General features: G+C 38.5%; 1 protein-coding gene across 1 annotated transcript in view; it reads right to left on the reverse strand.

Moving 5' to 3' along the window:
* SOHLH2 (spermatogenesis and oogenesis specific basic helix-loop-helix 2) overlaps positions 1 to 12,721 on the reverse strand; it is a 32,563-nt gene extending 19,842 nt beyond the window's left edge. Inside the window, exons 1-5 of the mRNA XM_049778465.1 lie at positions 12,674 to 12,721; positions 8,297 to 8,511; positions 4,613 to 4,674; positions 4,439 to 4,543; positions 2,651 to 2,750 (exon numbers count right to left, since the gene is read on the reverse strand). Coding sequence (XP_049634422.1) covers positions 2,651 to 2,750; positions 4,439 to 4,543; positions 4,613 to 4,674; positions 8,297 to 8,511; positions 12,674 to 12,721 — 530 coding nt within the window. The remainder of the gene's footprint in view (positions 1 to 2,650; positions 2,751 to 4,438; positions 4,544 to 4,612; positions 4,675 to 8,296; positions 8,512 to 12,673) is intronic.
* Positions 12,722 to 25,680: the final 12,959 nt, after the last annotated feature.

Raw genomic sequence — 25,680 nt, forward strand, 5'->3', positions numbered from 1 at the left:
CCTCCACTGCTGATGGGAATGCTGCCTATGAAAATCAGTATAGAGGGTTCTCAGTAAACTAAAAATTGAACTGCCATATGACCTAGAAATCCTTCTTTAGTTATCTATCCCCAGAACAGTAAAAACATTCATCCAAAAGGATGTATGCATATCGCTACTGACTTCAGTACTCAGTACAATAGCTAAGAAATCAAACCAGATGTCCAACAACAGATGAGTAGATCATGAAGATGTGGTACATAGGAATGCTATACAGCTGTAAGGAATGAAAGAATCACACAATTTGCAACAACATGAATGGAACTGAAAGATATTATATTAAGCCAGAAGGAGGAGGATAAATACAGAATGATATCCCTTATACGTTGTATTTAGAATAAATGCATGAAGAAATGCAATGGTCTAAAAAGGAGCTGTCTCAAACACCTTTGGCCCCAAAGTATAGCAAGGAGAAGAAAAGAAACTGAATGGAAGAAGAGAAACACAAATATGAAAGGATGGGTGTCAGGGGCCATGCGGTCTCAGGTGCATTGGTAGTATTAAAAAAGGACAGAACTAAATACCAAGCCAACAGTAGCAACAATGGAATCAAGAGGCCCAAATGTTAGAAATCTTAAACTTAAAATGGGCCTTTACACTGGGGGACAGGAAGGGTGGTATAGGGATGCACTTGGGAACATTGGTGGAGGGAGATGGACACTGGTGGTGGGATTGGCTCTGATTCATTGTGATTTCATTGTCTGAAACTCGGCTATGAAGGACTTTGTAAATCACAATGGTTTCAATAAAATTTTTTTTTTTATTTTTGGGCCACACCCGGTGACGCTCAGGGGTTACTCCTGGCTATGCGCTCAGAAGTTGCTCCTGGCTTGGGGGACCATATGGGATGCCGGGGGAATCGAACCACGGTCCATCCAAGGCTAGCGCAGGCAAGGGAGGCACCTTACCTCTAGCGTCACCGCCCGGCCCCTCAATAAAATATTTTTAAAAATAAAAAAAATGGTGCCCTAATTTAAAAACTTAAAAATCTAATATAGAAAATTTAGTTACCATATCTAAACCCAACAACTTCCATAGACTCACTCTGTTCTAGAAAGAGATGTAAAGCAAACTTTATATGGTACACCAGTCACACAGCTAAAAGCCAGCAATCTTGCTAGGAGAATGTGGGTCAAGTGTGCCGAAGTGATGCCTACTGCACCCATTACCCAGAATCATCATTTTGCCAATGGCCCACCTTCACTACGCATCCACAGCTCTCTGCACAGTCACCATTCTGACCAAAACTCCAGGTATGCAGGTTTTTGAATTGATACCACCAGTTTAGAGTGAATGTTGGCACCATCTACCCTCATCCCACCTTTGTTTTACTGAAAGCCCAAGCAGCTGTAGAAATACTCTACTAAAATCGCAGAATCAGCAATAGACCTTAAAATTCCTGGACAACATAATTTTTTTTCAACTTAGTTTTTTTTAATGCCATCATCCCCATAGGAACACACCAATTTAGACACCAATGTATAGCTGAAGCCACATCATGTTCAGAAACAAATGTAGTAACCAAAAGGTCAACTAGAACAAGAAGTAGTTACTAAGTCTTCTTATAATAATTTAATTAGATTTCAAAATATAATAGAGAAAAAATTAAGGCACTGCTTTAAACAACTGGGAGTAATAGGTTCATAAACTCTAAAGACATTAGGAGAATTTTAGGAATTTTAGTGGCAGATGAGTAATAGCTTAAATCAGGGGTCTCAAACTCAATTTACCTGAGGGCCACAGGAGGCAAAGTCGGGGTGATCCTTGAGTGCAAAGTCAGTAAGCCTTGAACATTGGGGGCTGTGACCCAAACAACTAAAACAAAACAAAACAAAAAAAGATTCCTCTAGGGCAGGGCCACAAAATGTTGTATGGAGGGCCATTTGCAGCCCGCGGGCAGCGAGTTTGAGACCCCTGGCTTAAACAGTGTTTAAGTTCTGTGGTTTTATATTAAATTTTTATTTGAAGAAAAGACTTAACTATCTTTTTGAGTTTTGTTGTTGCTTGTTTTGGGGCAATACTCAACAGCACTCAGGGTTTACTCTCGGTTCTACAAACAGAAATTATTCCTTGCAGGCTTAGCGCACCATACTGAATGCCCAGGACTGAACCCACTTATGCCATGTGCAAGACAGAAACCTATCTGATCTGCTATCATTCATTCTGGCCCACAACTATGTTTTTGTCTGTTTAGTTTGGGGCCACATATGGACAATACTCTTGACTCTGCACTCAGGGATCACTCTTGGCAGTGCTCAGGGATCTGTAGGCACTGTGTGACTGAACCCAGACTCAATTGTTTCTAAAATGATTGAAATGTCTTTGCTATCATCTAATTTTGATTACAGTACTCCAGATTCTAACATACCCAGTGATGGGAAATTTATATCTCATAAGTCTACCTACTTTCCTGTGGTCAACTGAGTATTAAGTTATTTATAATAAGTTGAACACTTCTACATTGTATATTTACATTATGCACAGGATTTTGAGTTACAAAAAAATTTGTATGCCTCTTCCACAAAACAAACTCACTTTAGTAAGTGTTCCATGCAATAAATTGTTCACAAAAATACATAACTAATTGCTATTATGAAAAATAAAAACTAACCAAGTCAATATATCAGTAGAAAAATATTCCAATTGTTCACTGCAGGAATTTTGCCAGGGCAATTCAAGTTCTCCAAGGTTCCGAGAATTTTCACTCTTAACTAAAAGTTTTAAAATAGAAAACATCTTCATTGTGAAATCACTGGTGAAATTAATCACACATATTAGACTTAATCAAATCACATATATTAACCAAAAGCAGTTGTCACTTTTTACTGAGCAAAATTTACAAAATAGTATATACTTTTAAACAGAAGACAATTTTTAGATTTTGATCTATGACACAGTAGACAGGCCAGATTAGATAGCAAAATTGTAATATTATATATTATTTTTCCCAAGACATAATTTTCCAAGAAAAGTTTAGAATAGATATAGATGTGCTTTAAGTAAATATATTCAATTTAGTTCACTTATTAATCTTCTTTAAAGCAAATTTCAATGTCAGAGACAGAAAATTTAAATCATCAGTAGACAGCTATATCAAAACTGAATTTGCTGGGCTATTTTTTTTCCAGCTGTTCATCAGATGACTGGAAGAAGACAAGATTGTACCCAATAAGGCAGAGTGTTTTGTAACCAATAAGACAGAGTAGATATTAGACAGGTGGCCATAGCCAGCCAGTCTATTTCTACAAAGATTTAAATAAGAAGGTTAAAAAGAACTCTGGTTGCCATGGCTAGTCATTTATAGGAAAATTTTTAAACTGCAGAAGTTGGAAGACAATAAAATGTTATAAAATAGACTCATGAATATTCCATGAATATTTTAAAAGGAAGGTGGGCACATTGATAATAGTTTTGTACAGAAACTTTGTATACCAACACCCTAAGCATTAATACTATTGTAATCATATTCTTTAATTACAATAAAAATTTTAAGAAAGTATGTATACCATCTGGAATTTGAATTTATGGAAACATAAATGACTTACAAAAGCGATGCATAATACAGACCAACAATGATTCCAATAATTATTGATTTGAGAATTGGAGCCTGTCCTTTTATAAGCCATTAAAAAAACTAATTTTAAGTAGCTTAGATACTAGCAATATGAAAAATACAATATAAGTGAAGAGTTTAGAAATTTCAAGGATAACTGAAGGATTGAAACTATGTAAGTACAAAAAATGTGGGACAGAAAGGTTCATCACATAATTAATTTAAAAAGTAAAATAATTATATGCAAGTAAATGACAAAGCAGAAAGTATACAATTTAAGTTAGTAGCCCATGGTTATAAACAACCATCAGCTAGGCGACATGATTAATTTCATTTTATATTGTTTTGTTTGGAGGGACAAAAACAGCTATGCTAGAGATTACTCCTAGATCTGTGTTAGGGATTACTCCTGACAAGGGGACCATATGGAATACTGGAGAGGGAACATAGGTTAGCTGCATGAAAGACAAGCACCCTGCCTGCTGTACAATTTCTCCAGTCCCTTAGTCCTTTTAACGATTAAGAAAGGAAGGTAATAGCAAGGCTACGAAAAGTAAAATCCCTAAATCTACCACTGCACTGTATTTGTCTATGTGAAATACAATATAAATAAATACCTAAAGAACTAAATTTTCCCTTCATAGGTAGAAAGTATATTTTTTTATTTTATTTATACTTATATCTTTAGGCTACTATTAATAAGAATAGGATCTTATTGAACACAGCAGATAGTGAATTCTTAGTAAAGAAAAAGAATGAATGGAAAACCAACTTAAACATTTTTGAATATAGCATTTTAAAAAAAATTTTAATTAACATTTTCAATTATTTGGAAATATCACTCACCAGTATTTGAGAAATATGCTTTCCAGTATTTTACCACAATACTTATTTTCTCCATGGTCAGTGGTTCAGTTAAATTAATATCAGCTCCATACCCTGCAAAACAATCTAAGAATCCCTGTATTAAATATTGATCTTATGAATTTAAAGAAAAATTATATATCAATAGACACATACCTTCAAAATTTTCAGGAATTATAGAAACAAACATCAAATGTTTATTTTTCATCTTGTGAAATCTGAGAGGAATAAAGTAAAAATAAAGCAAAATCATCACCCAAAAAATTGAAATTCTTCCATTCGGTTTATTAAGGAAGTACAGTATTTTCTTTTAAAATTAAAATGGTGGCATTAATATATAAAATTGTGAAAGTAACATCTAAAATCAGTGAAGCATAAAATATCCTTTATTCATGCTTTAAAAAAATGGAGCCTAAATTTTATCCAGTCTAATTTATCCATCAATTTTTAATCAATTTAATGATAACTATTTTAAATAATGGCATATGGGCAAACCCACAAAACTCAGAATATAGAAATTCCTATAAAAATGACACCTTTTAAAAACACATATGTATAAAGATAAAATAATAACAGAGGTAAAGGAAAACTAAACTTTATTTCTATGAATTCACAACTTCAAAAATAAATCATAAGCAGAAAAATGTAAATACTGATTGGACAGTTAATGCTTATAAAAATGTCGCTAATATTCAAGTTTAATATTAGCTTTGTGTTTATTTTTTAAAGATACCTATCTTATCCAGGCACTTAATAACATATCTCTGGATGTATGGTGATTATATCTTAGATATGCATTAAGCCCAATTATCAGAGAGCAAGAGACAGAAGTAAAAAGCGGTTGGAGAAGGTATTCCTTCTGGAGAAGAAAACTAGCCACACACTTACTGAAACTCTCAAGACTGCTTAGGAGTAGCTGGAAGTCCATTATGTTATCACAAATAAGACTTTTTTAAAATGGTAAAATTGTTTATTACATGTAAGAATGTAGTAATTTTAAATGTCTAATAATTTGATAAATATTAAGTTTTGGTGGACCAGAGCGATAGCGCAGAGGTAGGAGGCTTGCCTTGCACGTGTCCAACCCAGGACAGACCCGAGTTCGATCCCCAGGGTCCCATATGGTCCCCCAAGCCAGGAGTGATTTCCGAGTGCATAGCCAGGAGTAACCCCTAAGCATCACTGGGTGTGGCCCAAAAAACAAAACAAAAAATAAAGTATTGAAATTAGTTTTAAAAATGGCATTTGAGCCAGAGTATTATTGTGACCCAGAATTCAAAAACAACAGGTGAAACTGCTTAAGAAAAACAACATATTCTTTTTCTTTTTTAATGTTTTTGGGGTGGGGGGTTTGGGCCACACCTGGCAGTACACCGGGGTCACCCCTGGCCTGCAATCAGGAAATACTCCTAGTGGTTCCCTGGGGACCATATGGGATGCTGGGAATCGAACCTAGTTCAGCTGTGTACAGCCTTACCCACTGTACTATCTCTCCAACCCCAAACAAAATATTCTAAAGTACTTAAAGCATCATTTATGAGTATGCAGTATGTATAAAACAAGACAGAAAAGTTAAACATGTATTCCTTGATGGCTCTCATGAGGAAGGGTTTTGTTTTGGTATAATAGATTATGGAGGTATATAGTAGAAAAGGATATGGCCATGATATTAATACAGATAATCCTCGCTTAACGACCAAGTTCCATTTCAACCACTTGGTCATTAAGTGAAGTTAAGTGAGGAACTGCATGTACTGTATACAGTAGTACAGTATATGCATAGTACTTGACAATACAGTATTCTGAATAAGTAAAATAATGAGAAAGATCAACCTGAAAACTTCCACTTGTTTTAATTTGCATAGGTTGTATAATTTACACACAGTACTTGCAATGTATTACAGAACATAAAGTTAGTAAAGTAGGTACATTAAAGCACAAAAAACCACAGTACTGTACTGCAGAGTGTACAAGACAGTTAAATAAAATAAAATAAAATAATGGTGAAGAGATGGTCGTAAGTGCGAGAGGTCGCTAAACAGGTAGGTCATTAAGCAAGGAGTAAGTATCTGTAATGGTTTCCTATGGAGGACAGAGGCTGATCAAATATTACAGATAGTTAAATAAGATGCCAATTATGTAAAAAATATAGAACTATTTACTGATTACTTCAACAAGCAAGATATTGTTAAATATAATATTCACTCACACTGTAATAGTGCCCTCCTCTGACCCTGGCCCTCTACTAAGCTTCTAATAAGATGACTAAAGGTTCTTAAAGTCCCTCGAAAGCATGGAAGAAATTTCTAAACTCACTTCTTTTAGAGCCATAATAAATCTCAAGGAACAAAGTCAGTGTCATTTGGAGTATTTGGCCTTTTTAAGGACAGTTATCCATTATACTATCTGTAAGTTAAATGCAGACAGATTTAATTGGTGTGGCCTTTTCAGACTTTGTGATTTGTTATGAGATATATATATATATATACATATACATATATATATAGTATTACTATTACTTATTTAATTAAAAAGGCATTTCAGTAAGAAAATGAAGACTGTCAATAAAAATGAAAACATGTATTCACTTGCAGCTGGCAGTTATGTTAAGACATACTCAAGTCCTGAGAATATGTCACAGTGACAGTGAAGGTTCTACATTTCCTGCTCTGAATACACTATGGGTCAAAGGAGCACTTTCTAGGTCAGTCCACCACATGCTACAATATCAGAAATGTGTTTTTTTTTGGGGGGGGGTGGTTTTGGCACACAGTAGTTATTCTTGGTTCTGTACTCAGAAATAGCTCCTGGCAGGCTCGGGGAACTATTATGGGATGCCAGGATTAAACCCAGGTCCGTCCTGGGTTGGCCATGTACAAGGCAAATGCCCTACCACTGTGCTATTGCTCCATCCCCAATATAAAAAATGTTTTTGGGAAAATAACTGAGGTATACCATAGTTACAGTGTTGGCTCTAAGGCAGGACTATTTGTGGTGCCAGAAATAGAACCTGGGGTTGCATATATGCAAAGCAAATGCTTTGATTCCTGTCCTCTGACCTTTTCCTTGCCCTAACAATATACTTGTACATTTTGATTCAATGATCACAATTTTCATCTATGAACATTCTCCTACAGTCCAGAAAGACCTGCCTATAATTATGACAAGTCCTAATATGGTTCATTACCTATAATTACACTTTCTTAGGTATTTCCATAGAAGAGGAACACATTCTCACCAATTAAAAACATTCTAAATGGCTCAATAGCCCAAGAAGACAGGCTAGAAGAGACAAATTTCCCACCACTAGACTACACTCTGAAACTGAGTGGGTCAAACAGAACAGAAACTTCTACAGAGCTACCAGATGAAGCAAGAGCAGTGGGGTTTGGGCTATTTAAGATACAATGGACCCAGATATCCCCATAGTTCTTTCAGGTGAGGAAGTATCTTGTAAGAGACACTTTCAGTCTACAACTAACATAACACAAAGCAAAATATGCTCACTTACTTTAGTATCTGCAGTAATAATTAATGAACTCTGAAAAATAGGTGCCAATTAAGTACTGATTATAAAAGAGTACCTATGGAATGAAGGCATTTGCTACAAATGATTCCCATAATTATTATTAGAACCAACCCCTATTGAATTTTAAGTTAAAAAGATCATTTTTATAATATGTCAGTCTGGAGACAAAAACATATGCATGTAGATTCTGCCCATTAAAATATGCCTCCTCTTGAAAATTACAGAAAAACAGTATCTTTTAAGGATATTTATAAAAATAAGCTATAGCAATAACTTTTTAAAGACAAAGAGTCAAGATTTTAGAAGTTTACCTAATTGAATCAACAGCTTCCAGCTCCTCAGTGGTTGGTAAAGAAGTCATCTTCAGGAAAACGATATTGAAAGTTCTATTATCCCAGAGTGCCGGTACCTTCTTCATCTCACTGATGGTGATGGAGACTTTGGCTACACCTGCAAAGCCTCTCTGGACAGTATCAGTCAGGTACTGAACAGTGATATCACCAGTAAGTAAGAGGTCAATATGTGCCTGCAAAAAAGAAGAAAACAGAAGCAGCAGAGATTTTATAATCTAATACAGAGAAAACGCCATATATGAAAGCAATGTATGAAACTAATAAATATTAGAAACACGATGATTTACTACAAAAGACTAGTCAGCTCTAAGTACCTCATGGCAGAACTTTATTAACTAATCTCAGTATATTTAGGTAGTCCAAAAGTGGGTGTTAAATACTTATGAATATAGGTAGTGAGTTTGAAGATCAAGCTATTTTTATAAGGTATGCTTGGGCCCAAGAGATAGCACAATGGCAAGGCATTTGACTTGCATGAAGAAGGACGGTGTGGTTCGAATCCCGGGATCCCATATGGACCCTGGAGCCTGTCAGGGGCGATTTCTGAGTGTAGAGCCAGGAGTAATCCCTAAGCACTGCCAGGTGTGACCCAAAAACAAAAAAACAAACAAAAAAGTTATGCTTACAAATACCATTCACCACTGATTTTCCTTTATGTTTCTTTCTAGTCAGAAACCAGAAATATTATGGCCTAGTTTCCCAGTCATATATCATAGTGGAAAATCAGTTTACTGAGAACATAAATGGTGACTCTCACCATGCATTGGTGGTGGGAATGTTGTGCTGGTGAAAGGGGGTGTTCTTTTTGTGACTGAAATCCAACTACAGTCATGTTTGTAATTAGTGTTTAAATAAAGATTAGAAATGAATCAAATTGATCTGCAAGAAACTATCATCAATAATATTGTAAATCATGGAACCTCAATAAAAATGAGGGTATAAAATGTTGTTAATGAAATTAAAAATAAGTAAAAAAAATGATGATCCTCCCATATTTTTTACAGAAGTTTTTAAAAAAAGTTTTTTAATTGCTTCATTTATACACTGAAGGTACAGAAATGTTCATAGTTGGGTTTCAGTCCTAAAATGTACACCGCCACCGTTCATCAGTGCAACTTTCCCACGATCAATGTCCCCCATTTTCCTTCCACCCACCCCAACCTAGCATGTCTCTGATGCAGGCATTTTGCTTCTCTCTGACTCTCTTTCCTTTTTGACACTGTGGTTTCCAATATTGGTAATGAGGAAATGCCATCCATGTATATCACTTTATCCTCTTTCAACACCCTGTTCTTGTCCAGAGTAATCAGTTCCAACTGTCATTGTCATAGTAGACCCTTTTCTACTGTTATTGCACTCACCTCACTTTGTGGCAATCATCCTACCATAGACTGGATCTCATGACCCTTATATCTATTGTCTCCATATATTATTACCATACTGACTTCTAGTACCCCACAGATGAGTGAGATTTTATCTCTATCCCTCTCTCTCTCTCTGACTCATTTAACTCAGCATAATTATCTCCATGTCCATCCATATATAAGAAATTTTCATGACTTCATTTTTCCTAATAGCTGTAGTATTCCTTTTATACAGGTATACCAATATTTCTTTAGCCATTCATCTGTTGTCAGGCATATCGATTGGTCCAGATTTTGGCAATTGTGTTACAATGAACATGCTGCAGACAACATTTTTGTATTGTTTTTGTATTCCTAGGGTATATCCCTAGAGTGGTTCTTCTAGACTAGATCATACGGGAGCTCATTTTCCAGTTTTTTGAGAAATATACATACTATTTTCCAAAAAGGCTGGACTAATCTATATCCCCACCAGCAGTAAATGAGAGTCCCTCTCTCTGAATCCATGTCAGCACTGTTTGTTTTTGTTGTCTGTGATGCTTGCCAGTCTCTGTGGTTTGGGTGTATCCCTATATGATCAATTTCATCTATCTTTTGTAATGCATTGATTTTAAAGTGTATAATTCCTGTTACTTTCACTGAGCTCATCTTTCTAACTAGAAATTAAAAAATTGAAATAGTTTTAATATTATTTCTTAGAAAATGTAACAAAGATTTGGGGGTTGTTCTATTTAAAAAAAATTGAAGTCTGAGGGTATTGTAAATATTTAAACTCACCACTCTTTTGTAATATCCCATTCATTTTTTTCTTCTATGGACATTCATCACTCTTACTTAACCTTTATTTTGTTGTCAATGTCCACTGATTTTTTTTTTTTGTGGTTTTTGGGTCACACCTGGCAGTGCTCAGGGGTTACTCCTGGCTTCATGCTCAGAAATTGCTCCTGGCAGGCACGGGGGACCATATGGTACGCCGGGATTCGAACCGATGACCTTCTGCATGAAAGGCAAACGCCTTACCTCCATGCTATCTCTCCGGCCCGTCCACTGATTTTTTTTTTCTGGTAATCAATTTTACAACTATATTCCAAGTGGGTGAAATCATCCAATATTTGTATTTTGCCTTCTAACTTATATTGTTTCACACAATCCCCTCTCTCCCTCCCTTCCTCCCTCCTCCCCTCCCTCTCTCCCTCCCTCTCTCCCTTCCTCCCTTCCTTGCTTTCTTTATTGCTTTTTTGGGCAACACCCCATGACATTCAGGGGCTATTCCTGGCTATGCACTCAGAAATCGCTCCTGGCTTAGGGGACCATAAGGGATGCCAGGGAAAACGACCTCAATCCATCCCAGGTCAGCGCGTGCAAGGCAAACACCCTACCACTTGTGCCATCACTCCAGCCCCGAGTTTCTTTGCTTTATTGCAATAAAAAACGTTCATGATTTTAAAACTAAGGAGTATTCCACTGTATATGCATATCTTCTTTATTAATTCATTTATCCAGGAGCTGGAGGGATGGTACAGTAGGCAGTGCATTTCCATTGCACACAGCTGACTGGGTTCCATATCTGGTATTCGGGATGGTTTCCTGAGCCTGCCAGGAGTGATCCCTGAGCAGAGCCAGGAGTAACCTCTCAGCACTGCTGAGTTGGCCCAAAACCAGAAAAAAAAAAGATCTGTCCACAAGCACTCAGGTTATTTTTATAGTTTGGCTACTATAAATAATGCTGTACATTGGAGTGGACATGACATTTTGTAATAATGTTTTCATATTTCAATAGATACCAAGAGTAGAATTACTGGGGACCAGATGATATCTCTATTGCTTCTTGGGGAAGTTCCATACTGTTTTTCAAAATTGCTAAATCAATGAATATCCCCACGGACTTGATTACTTATCTGCTTCTTGAAGTTCAGGTAAAACATGTGAGAAAACAGAGAGATAATACATACAGTAGGTAAAGTTCTTGTCTTGCAGTGGCCAATTATGGTTCAATCCATCCTCTATCTGGTCCCCTGATTCCCTGCTAAGAGTGATCCTGAAGCACAGAGCCACGAGTAAACAGTGAGCACAAACACATGTGGATCAAGAACAAAAAGAAATGTTTTTTTAAATCTAAACCTAAAGCCACTTAGGTGGGTATTAAATGTTTAAACTTCCTTAAAGATTACTTAGTAATTTGTCTACCTACTCAGAGTAAATTCTGTTTAAGATTTTAAAAATCTCTTTTGGAGTGTGAGAGATAATGCAAAGATTTGGAGAATATTCCTAGCAGGAAAGAGGCCACAGGCTTGACCCCAGTATATATAGTCTTTTGAACACTACTAGGGAGGTATCTAAATAATTTTTTTTATCTCTTTTCTAATGTATTAAGTGTATATAATATTTTTGATCACTGAGTTTACCTTTCTAACTAGAGAATAATATATAATTAAATATTTTCTTTTTTGGCAATGCTTCATAAAAAGTCTTTAAAAACATTATGGTTTAAATTGCAAATAAAATTTGCTAGTGATATTTATACTAGTCACATATCAAGAATTCAATCCCTACATATGGCACATGAGTTTCATGAAAGCTTAATTATAAACATTTTCACCACTGTAACAAGTTCTCCTAAAAGAAAAATCCTTTGAGAGTCACCTGATTGTACCCACATATTTTGTCACTTATGTCCATTCATTTTAAGTCTAATTTTAATTTATATTCCTTCTGTATCTGACAATATTAACTGCCTATATATTTTTAATTTTCAAGAAAATATTTTTGTTCTTGGAAGTGACGGTTGGAGAGCACAGAGCCTAGGAACAAATTTTACTCTAAACCAAGGACAGTTCATTTCCTCACAAGCAGAAATGCCTTTCATTTGCTCCTTGGAAGTTATAGAAGTCTGGAAACCAACACCAGGAATGGAGCTCATCCACTTTGCCAGCTATAAAAGTGAATAGGGACAAAGAAATCTAAAGGATACCTGGCCCAGGATCTCTACATCAGTCAAATCATCGTCAGAGGAGCACATCTGGCTCACTTTTTATCAATTTTAGTTTAACATTCAGCCTATATCACAAGTTTTTACCTCTACATTTTCACTTCATGTATGTGTTTTGAACTGTTGTTTTGTCTTCTACTTAAATTAAATCCCGGGCCCGGAGAGATAGCACAGCGGTGTTTGCCTTGCAAGCAGCAGATCCAGGACCTAAGGTGGTTGGTTCAAATCCCGGTGTCCCACATGGTCCCCCGTGCCTGCCAGGAGCTATTTCTGAGCAGACAGTCAGGAGTAACCCCTGAGCACCGCCAGGTGTGCCCCCCCCCAAAAAAAAAGTTAAATCCCATCTGTTTTCTTAATTTAAAGTTTAATGTTCAGAGAGAAACTGCACTATTCAAACAAAGCAGAATTCTATTAAATACTGTACTGTAAATTGCATTTGCCTGCTATTATCTCTTTGGACTTTTAATTGGAATACCCATATATTTCTCCCAAGATATTTACTTGCTGAAAATACCTCTCTGAAAAAATACCTCTACTATCCACTACATGGTACTATGGTACCTGAAACGAACAGGAAAGCTGACATGTATTCAACTCACTATTGTAAGTCAACCTTATTCACAAGTCACACCTGGTTCCAATGAAAATTAAGAACCAAAACAGGCTTGAGAGATAATACGGAAGGTAAGGTGTTTACTTTTCAAACAGCTGACCAGGGTTTGTTTTCTAGCACCTCATATGGCCCCACGAGTCCACCAAGTGGGACCCCTAAGCACAGAGCCAGGAGTAAGTCCTGAGAGTGTGGGGTATCAGCCCCAAACAAACAAAAATCAAACTAATTCACCCACATCACTAGCTTTCTTTTCTTTAATGTCTCCCAAGTATCCTACTTCTAAAAATACAAACAGCATAACACTTTGAAATGAGCTTTAAATGTTGGTATTTCTACAGTAGGGAATGTTCAGTTCCTTCTGGAGTGCTTCCATTTTATTTTATAAACATTTCTTCTTTCCAAGAGCACTTTAGGAGCAAAGTGGGACTCTAAGCTCCCATGATCCATATCTACACAGCTACACACATCATCTTTCATATCAACAGTCCCCTTGTGCACCAAACACCAGGCACTGAAACATCCTTTTACCAAGTGATCAAAGAGAGATTGTATAGTTTTTTAATTAGCCTGGTTAACTGAAGCTAACTAATTATCTAGTGGCTACCTTCCAAACTGGAAACACATTTGAGAATAAAGAGTTATACTATATTTATATATAAATTATATATAATATATATTTAATATAGTATATTTATTGTATAGTTATACAATAATTACTATGAAATGTGGAAAGAGTATAATGAGTAAGGCACTTGCCTTGCATGAGACTGACCTGGTTCGATCCCCAGTACCAAGTCCACCAAGTCATGCCAGAAGTAATCCCTGAGCCTGAAGTATGTCCTGAGCACATACAGGTATGACCCAGAAACAAAACAGACTAAATTAATACATTAACCAGATGTTGTGAATAGGACAGACACTATGCTGGAAATACAAGGGAATGCAGACAGGCTAGGTCCTACTACAGTCAAGGAGCTTGCATAAATATATGGTCCCCCCCTTTATGGACCACCGGTCACTAGGATATGTGACTTTTAGCTGGCAGATAATACATACATGGCAAGACTGCTTTTTGGAGAAATGTTTAGAGAATGCCTGATTAACAGTTATTGTCATATTTTCTCAAATAATACCACAGCCGAGCACAAAGACCAACCTCATGAGAAAAGGAGAGATAAAGAGGAGCAATATGTCCATGTAAGAGAGTGAAGAGTCCTTGAAAAGCCGTCCACTGAGAAAAAGTAAGCTTTGAAGGACATCAGCAACTAACTTAGAGGTTTTCCTAGCTATCTTTTACATTACAGTATTCCCTCAGAGGCTCAATTCTGAATTCCTTAAAGGTGATCTTGAGTAGAAAATTAGGAACAAACCCTGTAGGGCATACTATGGGACAGGGTGGTGGAAAAGAGATTCAGAAATTCAGAGCACTACAGACAGGAGCCTAAAGTTTTCCAGGGTGAAACTAAATGGTGCTATGGAAGAGTCCCGGGATGAAAGCAACTGTAGAAATCAACAGCAGAAGAGAACTGCTCTCCAGATCAAGGCGGCTTTCCAGTTTCTACTAATCAGTTTCACAGCACCCTATAATGTTAATAATTAAGCAAATTAGAATACAATATTTCACTTTGTAAAATAGTTTTTTTTGTTTGTTTTTGGTTTTGGGGCCACACCAGACAGCTCTAGGGGTTACTCCTGGCTCTGCACTCAGAAATCGCTCCTGGCAGGTTCTGGCAGGGGACCATACGAGATGTGGGGAATCAAACTAGGTCATCGCTCTAGCTCCCACTTTGTAAAACCTTAACTGTGTAGTACAATATTCACAGGACATTATATAAATGGAAAAATATATTTAATGGTAAAGATGTTTTTCTACTTGAACTATTTATTTTTAATTTTTTAAAAATCACATTAAAGCCGCCCTGGGGTGAGGGAAGAGGAAATGGGAGGTAGGACAGAAACGGAGGTGTAGGGAGGACAATTTGGTGATGGGAATCCCCCCTGATTTTATGTAAATATGTACCTAAAATATTATTGTCAACACTATGTAAACCACTATGATCAAAATAAAAATTAAAAAAAATCACATTAAAAAGGTAACAATATGGGGCCGGGCGGTGGCGCTAAAGGTAAGGTGCCTGCCTTGCCTGCGCTAGCCTTGGACGGACCGCGGTTCGATCCCCCGGTGTCCCATATGGTCCCCCAAGCCAGGAGCAACTTCTGAGCACGTAGCCAGGAGTAACCCCTGAGCGTTACTGGGTGTGGCCCAAAAACCAAAAAAAAAAAAAAAAAAAAAAAAAAAAAAAAAAAAAAAAAGGTAACAATATTCACTGGAAAAGGTTTTTAAAAAGATTATTTCAGCAGGGCTGAAATGATGGTACAGCGAAAAAAAAAAAAATGGTCAACGTGGGTTTGGTCCCAGACATCCCAAATGGTCCTCCAAGCCCACCAGGAGTGATCCCTAAGTACATAGTCAAGACTAAGCCCTGAGTATGCCAGGTGTGGCCCAAAAATAAACCAAAAAAAAAAAAAAAAAAAAAAGCATCTACCTTTCAGGAGCAAACACTAACATTTGTCAGTGTTGTTCTTTTAAGCAAGGGAAATTTCACAATGGTTAATTCTCAGTGTTTTCCTTTTAAGCAAGGAAAATTTTACAATGGAACATCACCAATGTTCTTTATCCACTCCATTTGATTTTCGAGATTGAAAAAACACACAAGGCAGGCCAGTCAGTTGACAATTTTAAAAAACACTGGATTTTCATTTGCAGTCCCTGTGGCAGGCTAAACCCTTCATTAGTAACAGCGGGAGCCAAAGTACTTAAAGCAAACCACTCCTGCATTTGGTTGAATTGTTATTTATGTCACTCTTACCCCTGAGCAGAACCTAGCAATTGGCCTCCATTCCCCTCAGGAGTTAGGGATTTAATCAGGTCTATGGGCTCCTCACTTAAGAGGAAACCATAATTACTAATGTAGTGCTAGAATAATCGAGATGTTTTATTCTGAGTTCCTTAAATAATCTTTTTTTTGTCATTAAATAGGTGCCTCCATTTTTTTTTTTTTTTTACAATTATTCCGAAAATCTCCACTGGTTCAAAGTGGCGAATAATTTCATTTCTGAGAACTTGTATGGAAGGAGGAAAGACTGAAGTACACGGAATGGAACATTGCTAAGGGGTAACAAAACTTGCACGCGCGGAAGGTTGCCTCCTCAAAGTTCTACCAAGGCAGGTGTACATGGTGGAGAAGAAAAATGCAAGCAGCAGTGTGCTTTGTTTTGAGATAGGTGAGGTTTTACTTAAAAAAGTCGCCAGATCTTTGTATCTGTACTGGTCACAGAGATGAGTGTACCTCTGAGAAAGGGCAGAGAACTGGCGGGTGGTACAAGAAGACTGTGGCTTTTTTGAGTTTCACGGAGAAGATTGAGGAGGGGAGGTTTTGGGGAGCAAATGCCTCTTCCAACCATAAGTATGGGAATGGTTGGGGGTATAAGTCTGGAGGGGGAGATTTTAGGGGGCAAATGTTTCTTCCAGCCATCAGTATGGGAAGGGTTGGGGGGTATAAGTCTGGAGGGGGAAGATTTAGGAGGGCAAATGCCTCTTCCAGCCATCAAGGGTTGGGGGTATAAGTCTGGAGGAAGAGGGTTTAGGGAGGCAAATGCTTCTTCCAACCATCAGTATGGGAAGGGTTGGGGGGGGGTGTAAGTCTGGAGGGGGAGATCTTAGGGGGGGGCAAATAGTTCTTCCAGCCATCAATATGGGAATGATTGAGGGCATACGTCTGGAGGGGGAGATTTTAGGGGGACAAATGTTTCTTCCAGCCATCAGTATGGGAAAGGTTGAGGGGTACAAATCTAGAGGGGCATCTGGGATGTCTTACTACAACCTTCCACACTTTTCTCCATCGACGCCGTTGGACGGAGCAATTGACGTCGGTCGGTGCCGGGGGTGGGGTGGGGTGACGGACGGAAGGATGGATGAGGGTGGATGGGGGTGGATGGGGATGGATGGGGATGGATGGAAGGATGGACGCGGCGGGGGCCGCACCCCAGCCTGGGGCCCGGGGATGGCGCCCCTCCCCCCAGCCTCCCACCGGGCGACGCGCAGCCACCCCCCGCGGCGGGCGCCACCTCCTCGGCCTGGCCTCGAGGGCCGCGGGGCTTCTCCGGGGCTACCAGAGCAGCTGCCTCCCCCACTTCGCCCACGACCGGCCTTCTCTTACCAGGCCGGGCTTAGGGAGAATAACTGGGGTCGCCATGGTTCGGGGCCCACGTGCCGGCTTCGGGAAGCTCCCCTAGGCGCTGGGCGCGACGCGGCGGGGGCGCTAATGGCTCCCGAGGCGGCGGCTGAGGGCGGGGGAGGGAGGGAGCGCGCGCACCTTCCCCCGCGCCCCCGCCCCCCGCCCCCCCGCCGGCCTTAAAGTGGCTCCGCCGGGTCGGGCCCAGCCCCGGTGGGCCGGTGCCGAGGGGCCCGCGGACGGGCCCCCAAAACCCGGGGAACCTGACGGGGTGTCCCTTTTGGCAATTGCGGGGCTGCCCCCGTGAATAATGCGGTCCCACCCCGGCCCCACCCCGGCCAGGTTCTCTAGAATCACCCGGCTGCCCCGGACACCTGCGTTCCCCCTTAAATCTGGGAACTCGGGTGCCCTCGCAGTTGCCCTGGGCCTGCTGGGTCTGGGCCTCCTAGGCCCACCTGGTGCTTAATTGAGGCCGAAGTCTGTTTTAGCGATTGGGAGCAGGAAAAATAAATAAATAAATAAATAAATAAATAAATAAATAAATAAAATTTGTGCTTGTTCTATGACTTTTGGAGGGAAGAGAAGTTTCGGTGGAAAATGTATTATTTTGGGAAGGAAATGTACTTTTTCTGTTTTGGTTTGGTTTTTGGTTTTTGAACCACAACCTGCTGAGGTAACTCTCAGGGGTTACTCCTGGCTCTGTGCTCTGAAATGGCTCCTGGCTTGGGGAACCATATGGGATGCTGGGGGGAATCAAACAAGGCAAACAAACGCCCTACCTCTTGCGTCACCACCCTGGTCCCTGTAAATGTACTTTTTTTTCTTCTTGGAATCAGGGAACATGTTCCATTTTTTATTCATCAAATTCATGTAAAGCGTAGAAGATAAAATTAGGAAGTAGTATTGTTTTGGAGTCCTCACAAAAAAGGTTCAAATACACTGGATGCTGCTGAAGACCTAGTTTAAAGATGGCCGCAGCAGGAGAGATAACCATGGAGGGAGGCGCTTGCCTTGCACGCAGAAGGACGGTGGTTTAATCCCGGCATCCAATATGGTCCCCTGAGCCTGCCAGGAGCGATTTCTGAGTGTAGAGCTAGGGGTAACCCCTGAAAGCTATCGGGTATGACCCCCCCCCCAAAAGATGATGGCCGCACAATAGTCCTGTTCATTCCTGCATGTTCTCCATCAATTCTTCCTTGTATTTGCCTTTTTCTTTTCCAAACTTGTCGAGATTAGGCTTTGTGTTCAAGAACTTTTTTTCGATCCTTGTCCAGTTTTAGCCCTGCTGATGACCACCTTGTTGAGGTGAATGCCCACATAGACAAGTCATGCCATTGGCCTTCTCCCATTGCACCCGCTCAATGTAGATGTCGTATTATTTTTTCCAGAACATCTGGACTACCTTTTCGATTTGCTAACCTTTATAAGTGCTCTCGGACCACCTGCACCTCTGCCCTTGTGGATGGGCATGAAGTGAATATTGTATTTTGCCGCAGCTATTCGCACAGCGGCCATGACATGATCTTTCGGACCACACGTGAGGGAGCATTGAAATGGCGTTTGCAGATTTTGCTACGATTCGAGGTGGCCAATGGGTTTAACTTCATGTTGACCATTTGCCTTGGTAAATGGTACTTTTAAGTAAAAAATGAATTTTGACTCGACTGCTTTTCTAATCGGGAACTGAGATAGCTGTCTTCTGAAACAGCTTGTTCGTCAAAATAGAGCCAAGACCTCATTCCAAGGTACTGTTGAGGAAGAATGTGAATGAGAGGTAGCTTAAAGAATTTCTCTCCTATGGAAATAGGGTTTGTATTGTTTCAGATTATTTTTAAGTAAATTGGATGTAAAGACTGATAATGACACAGTCTCGCTTTAAATTTTTGAAAATGAAACTCTTCTTAAATTTGAGTGGACAAAGCCCCAACATTTAAATTTATCTGATTAAGAAGTCATTCCTGTGTAGAGGGAGCCACAATAAAAAAAATGATATGAATCTTTTATATGTGAGAATCCATGACTCATAAAAATCAACTTTAAGTAAGTATTTATAAATGAATCGGAACAGAGGAGTAAATAATACCTCTAACGGGACAATTTTACTTCTAAGGAAATTCCCAATGTAGGTAGTCAGTTTTACACCTAAGGAATTGCTTCAGAACATTCTACACTGCACAGGAAGGACATTTTTCTACAATAGCTAGCAGACCCAAAATCCCTTAGGGGCTAAGGTTAAAACATTTAAATGTTTTGAATCCCAGCATCCCATATGGTTCCCCCAAGCCAACAGTAACCCCTGGGCGTCACCGGTGTGGCCTCAAAACTAAAACACATCAACAACAACAACAACAAACATAAAAACATTCAAATGTGTGCATGAGAGATAGTACAGCTGATAAGATGCTTGTCTTTCATGCCCCCAATTGGTTTCCATCTCTAAAACTCCATATAGTCCTGGAACCCTGCCTGGAGTGATCCAGAAGCACAGAGCCAGAAGTAAATCCTGTGCACTGCCATGTTCGTTCAAAAAGTAAAAAAAAAAAACAAAAAAACGGGAGAAGTAAAAGAAAAGCGCAGTATTCAAACAGATTCTTTAATTACTTTGTCACCTTAAACATTCTAAACTAACTTCTTTATTACTGGAGAAAACAAAGTAGCTAATGTTCTTCAGGGTTTCCAGGAGCTGTAGTATGCTTCTTATATTCTTGATGGAAAACTTAATGTTCTAAAATATGACAAAATAATTTTACATATTTTCAACCCCGCATACAAAATTAGCAATGCAAATTATTTCAGAAGATTTTTTCAGTTATTTAAAATCAATAGCATTTATAGTATATGCTTCAGATTATTTCCCCCAAATTAAATTACCATTGTTAATTTTTTAGAATATGCATATAGGTTTGTAAGATATACAATATACCTGGCCCATTTAATAGTACTCTTACAAAGAACTTAAAAATACTTAAAAATCAAATGCTAGAATTTTGGAAATTTTCTGAACATGTATTTTATAAATCCCTATGTATGAGTACTTCTTAGTATCACAGAAATGTTTTGCTATTGTACCCCATGATTACTTAGTTGTCCTTTCAGAATTGAAGAGGTTGAAAGAATGTTCTCATTAGGAGTACTGTAACCATAAAAGTTGAAAGCCAGAGAATTAACTATTTGATTTTTTTTTTAAGGTCAAACCCAGTGGTCATCAGGACTTACTCCTAGTTCTGTGCTCAGGTATCGATCATATCTCAGAGGTCAGAGGTACCAAGGATCAAAGCCAGGACAGCCACATATAAGGATAGCACTCTGCCCACTATACTGTCTAGTCCACACTAATTTAATTTTCTAAACTATTTCATCTTATTTTTTAGTAATGGAATCAGCAGTTATTAAATACATACTTTATTCTTATTTAACATTAGTTCACAAAGCTATACACAATTCAGTTGTATAGCTTTACAGTTGAATAAACATGTGAATACCCACCAAGGTGCTAATATTATTCACCAATATCAGATTGAACCCCTTTTCCATACCTTTTCCTTCTTTCTCTTTTCCTCTAAAAACCTCTATAGTGACACTGTCTTCTTTCTAGAAGAATTTCTAGAACTGTTACCAGGTAACAATTTTACAGACAAAGGCAAGAAAATCCCAAACAAACAGGAAAAAACCAAATAAGCACAAAAGAAAAACTAGACTAACATATTGCCTTGACCTGTTTTGGTTTTGATTTTAGTTTTGGTTTTTTTGATGGTGTGGGGAAGCACACTGAGTGGTGCTCCGGTCTTACACCTGGCTTTGCACTTAGGATCACTCTTGGCTTGTCCCTACCCACTGTTCTATCTCTCCAGCCCACCTTGAACTTTTCTTGTTATGTTCTTTCTCCAGATTTCTCTATTTCATTTGGATTTCCCTTTTGAAACTCCCTTTTATAATCTACCCCTAACTTGGTTTTTACCACAATGTATCACATATGTATTTACTAATTGTCTTCTCTCTCTGTAAGAGTTTGTTTCTACTCTCCACTACTGTCATTTTAATCTTGTCTCACCAGGCACTAAAATATTTGAAGAAATTAGTGAAATTTTCTGTAGCAGCTTATTGTGTGTGGACTTAGACTGAGGTCTTTCTGGCTTCAAACTTGTGATCTATACTCTATTTTATAAAGTCACTAATTTATAAAGAAAAGGTTGCAATTTGGAGGGAATAATAATGTATATACCAAAATGAAAAGCTCTATATCTTGAGGTTGGTGCTAGTTTAAATTGCTTTGGTGTTGGCACTGGAAAAATGGAAAGGTCAGTTTTAATAATATCTTTTCCCCCATTTAAAATGTAGAAGAGTTCCTTTGCTTATCAAGTTAAGTTCAAATTTTTCTGTGTGACATGAGAGCCTATATTATCTAGCCCTATTCTGACTCTCTACATTGAACCTTTAATCAAGTAGACAAGATAAATTTCTATTCCCTGACAGTGTCCTGGCATTTCCCTGCCTAGTCCTCCATGTTGGATTTTGGGGGAAGCAGAATAACTCTTTCTTTAAAACCATGGCAATAATCTCCTGAAGTCTTCTTGAAGGCCTGAGCTGTTTAAAATACTTAAAAATGTAACATTTGCCAGCAAACTTCTCTGAGCTTGTTGATTTGGAAATTGCCCATGTGTAACCTTGATCCTTCTCAGCTGCTAACTCAATTTATCCCTTGGTCTTCTAATAATACTTTGTCTATTAACTGCACTAAGATATTACAGGTTTTCTTTTTCCATTTTTTTATTATCCAAAACACCATCTTTCTTCTGGGGCCACACGTAGAGGTGCTCAGTAGTACTCAGTGAACCAGAGGTGATAACAGGAACCAAACCTGGTTCGACTGCTTGTAAGACAGGATTATACCTGCTGTACTATCTTTCCCACACCACCAGTTAATTTTTAACAACAGTCATTTATTTAGTTCTACTTATTTTTTCTTTTTTATTAATATCTTTAATAACATCTTTACTTAAGCACCATGGTTACAAACATTTTTGTAGTTGGGTTTCAGTTCACCAGTACAACCTTCTCAATACCAATGCCAGCCCCCATCTCTCTTCTCCCCCCACCCCTGCCTGTCTTCTGTTTAGTTAAAATGAAGCAATTTGCCTCCTGTTAAGAGCGAGGGTTTTTACTTAAAATTTACATCAAGAGCCAGATCGATAGCACAGTGATAAGGCCTTTGCCTTGCAAACATGGACCCCAAACTGACGGTGGTTTGATCCCCTATCTTATTTGGTCCCCTGAGCCTGCCAGTGGCGATTTTTAAGCACAGAGCCAGGAGTAAGCCCTGAGTGCCGCTGGGTGTGGCCCCCAAAAATGTACATAGAGGGATCAGAAAGATAGTACAGAGGATAGGATGCTTACCTTGCACTCTGTTGACCTGGGTTCGATCCCTGGCTTCCCATATTGCCCATCAAGCCTGCCAGATGTGGGCTTCCCCCTCCAAAAAATTAAAAAGGTAACTGCACAGAAGTGGCACTATATAACTATGAATGGGGGAAGTGATGTGTCACTCATGGGCCAGAGCCAAGCACAGCTTGCCACACTGACTCATTTGAGGGCATCTTCCTGTCACAGACAGAAGCAGCCCCAGGGCAGTTCCCTTGGAGTGAGTGATTAACAGCTCCACCACCCAGGAGACTTTACAGCGAATGCAACTCATTTTCCCTTAGCCTTCAGCACCTGAAATCAGAAGGAACTATAATAAATAGGGGCAGCTTAAAAGAGGATGATGATGGAGGATGAGGAGGAGGAGGAAGGAGAGCAGTAGATAGGGTGCCTAATTTGCAGGAGGAGGAGGGGGAGGAGGAAATGGAGAAAGGGAAAGGAGAGCAATGGGTAGGGTGCCTAATTTGCAGGCAGCCAACCAGGATTCTATCCCTAGCATCCCATATTATTCCCCAAATTTCTTCATGAGTGATACCAGAATACAGAGCCAGGAATAAGCCCTGAGCACAGGAGAGTGTGGCCCCAAAACCAACCTAAATATTGCTTAACTCAGGGAAGTTTATTTAACCTCCTTATCTTGATTTAGACTCTGAAGTGGCTAAACTTTTCTTAATTGGGTATGTTTGCAAATGAACTTTAAAATATTTTCATCTTTTATCTTGTGGGGTATTCTTTTCTATCACCACATTTATTAAAAGCTAACACATCGTTTTAAGAAAAATAATAGTGCTTAAAGATATGTTATAAAAAAGAAAGTCATAGTATATAAGGAAATTAACAAATAAATACAAATATCCTTGATCTGTACAAGAAATGTATTCCCACCTCTATATATCATGCGATTGAAGCAATAGGAAGTGATTTTTATTTTTTCTCAAAGTGAGAAACTCTGAAGTGCAAATCCAGTATTAGAATAGAGATCTTAGAGATTTTGGTTTTTCATTTCAGAGTTGTCAACTGCAGGCCATGGCTACCAATAGTCCCTAAGATTTAAAGTGAAAAGGACATAATTGGGAACCTTTGGGATGAGACTAGAGGTAAATCAGTAAAATGGGGTGGGGTAAATATAATAGCAATGTTATAATCAAAACATATCAGGAATATGTATATATATTTATTATTTTAAAACTTTTTGTGGGGCCAGAACAGTGGCGCAAGTGGTAAGGTGTATGCCTTGCGTGCTAGCCTAGGACTGACTGCGGTTTAATCTCTGGCGCCCCATATGGTCCCCCAAGCCAGGAGCAATTTCTGAGCGCATAGCCAGGAGTAACCCCTGAGAGTCACTGGGTGTGGCCCCAAAACCAAAAACCAAACCAAACCAAATCAAAACAAAACAAAACAAAAATTTTTTTGTAGGAGCTATTAAGCAGTACTCTGGGGGCACAAAGGTCCCTCCTGGGAGAATGCAAACAATCCTGCCAGATGATTCAATGCTAAAGTCCAGTGATGTGACACTGCTTGGACCCATCGTGTTGGGAGCCACCAGGCAACTAGGTATTGCTGGGGACAGAGGCCACAAGGTACTGAGAATTGAACACAGGTGCTTCCGCACAAAAAGCTTACACCCTAATTGCTGAGCTATCTCCCTGCCCCCAGAAGTATATTATTGAATTGAAATCAAGTGTGATGATACAAACTTTCAGGTTTCTAAGAATACTTTAAAAATTATATGCATGTTATGAGAAAATTACTTTCATGCAGATCAATAGAACTAAAGTGTCATTAGTCTCAATAAGGAGCTAAAGAGAAGTGTGCCATGATCTATTTCATTCCTAGAAAAATGTATCTGATCAATACCTTCACAATTTGAATATTACAGCTAATAACAGGTAGAAATAAATATCCACTGGGTCCAGGAATAAGTGATTGATTTTTGGAAGATGGTTTGATTTTCTTTTTATTTTTGGGCCACACCCAGTGACGATCAGAAATCGCTCCTGGCTTGGGGGACCATATGGGTTAGCACCAGCAAAGCAGATGCCTTACCACTTGTGCCACTGCTCTGGCCCCAGGTGGTCTGATTTTAAAATAGTTTTCATGGCTCTCTTCTTGGCATTCATTGCCTTGTGATTAACTTATTATATCTTCTTTTGAAATAAAATAAATATATGTCATAGTTTTTAAGTCAGCTAGTGTAAAACAAAATCATTATATGCCACCTGGGGAAGGAGTTGTGTATTACCTCTGTTTTTTCTATAGTTCAGCATATGTAATCTTGTTCAATTTTTAGCTTATAGTTAAATCCTATAAAGCCACATATTATTTCATATACTCTTACACAGCGAGAGAGATAACCAATTCAAGGGCAAACAGTTCAAAAGCTGGAGCAGCTCCTAAAGGGGTCTAATGCAAATAATTTAATTGTAAAGGGGTGAAATAGACTATTATGACTATTATAATACATACCCATGATAATCTGAATTGAAGCTAAGAAAACAGAATGAGACCATGAAAAAGAAAATGGACAATAAAGATCCATTAATAAGCAAAGATATGCTAACTACATTTTAGTAAAACTGAGTATGTCATATAATTAAGGTTTTTAATACAAAAGAAACACAAGTGTAGATGGCAATTGGTAATGAAAAGAAAAAGAAGCATAGACTCAGTGAGTGGTTTACTATACTATAAAAATAACAAAATATAAGAGCACCAATTTATGG

This window comes from Suncus etruscus, chromosome 8, assembly GCF_024139225.1.
Source record: "Suncus etruscus isolate mSunEtr1 chromosome 8, mSunEtr1.pri.cur, whole genome shotgun sequence".
Classification (NCBI taxonomy): domain Eukaryota; kingdom Metazoa; phylum Chordata; class Mammalia; order Eulipotyphla; family Soricidae; genus Suncus; species Suncus etruscus.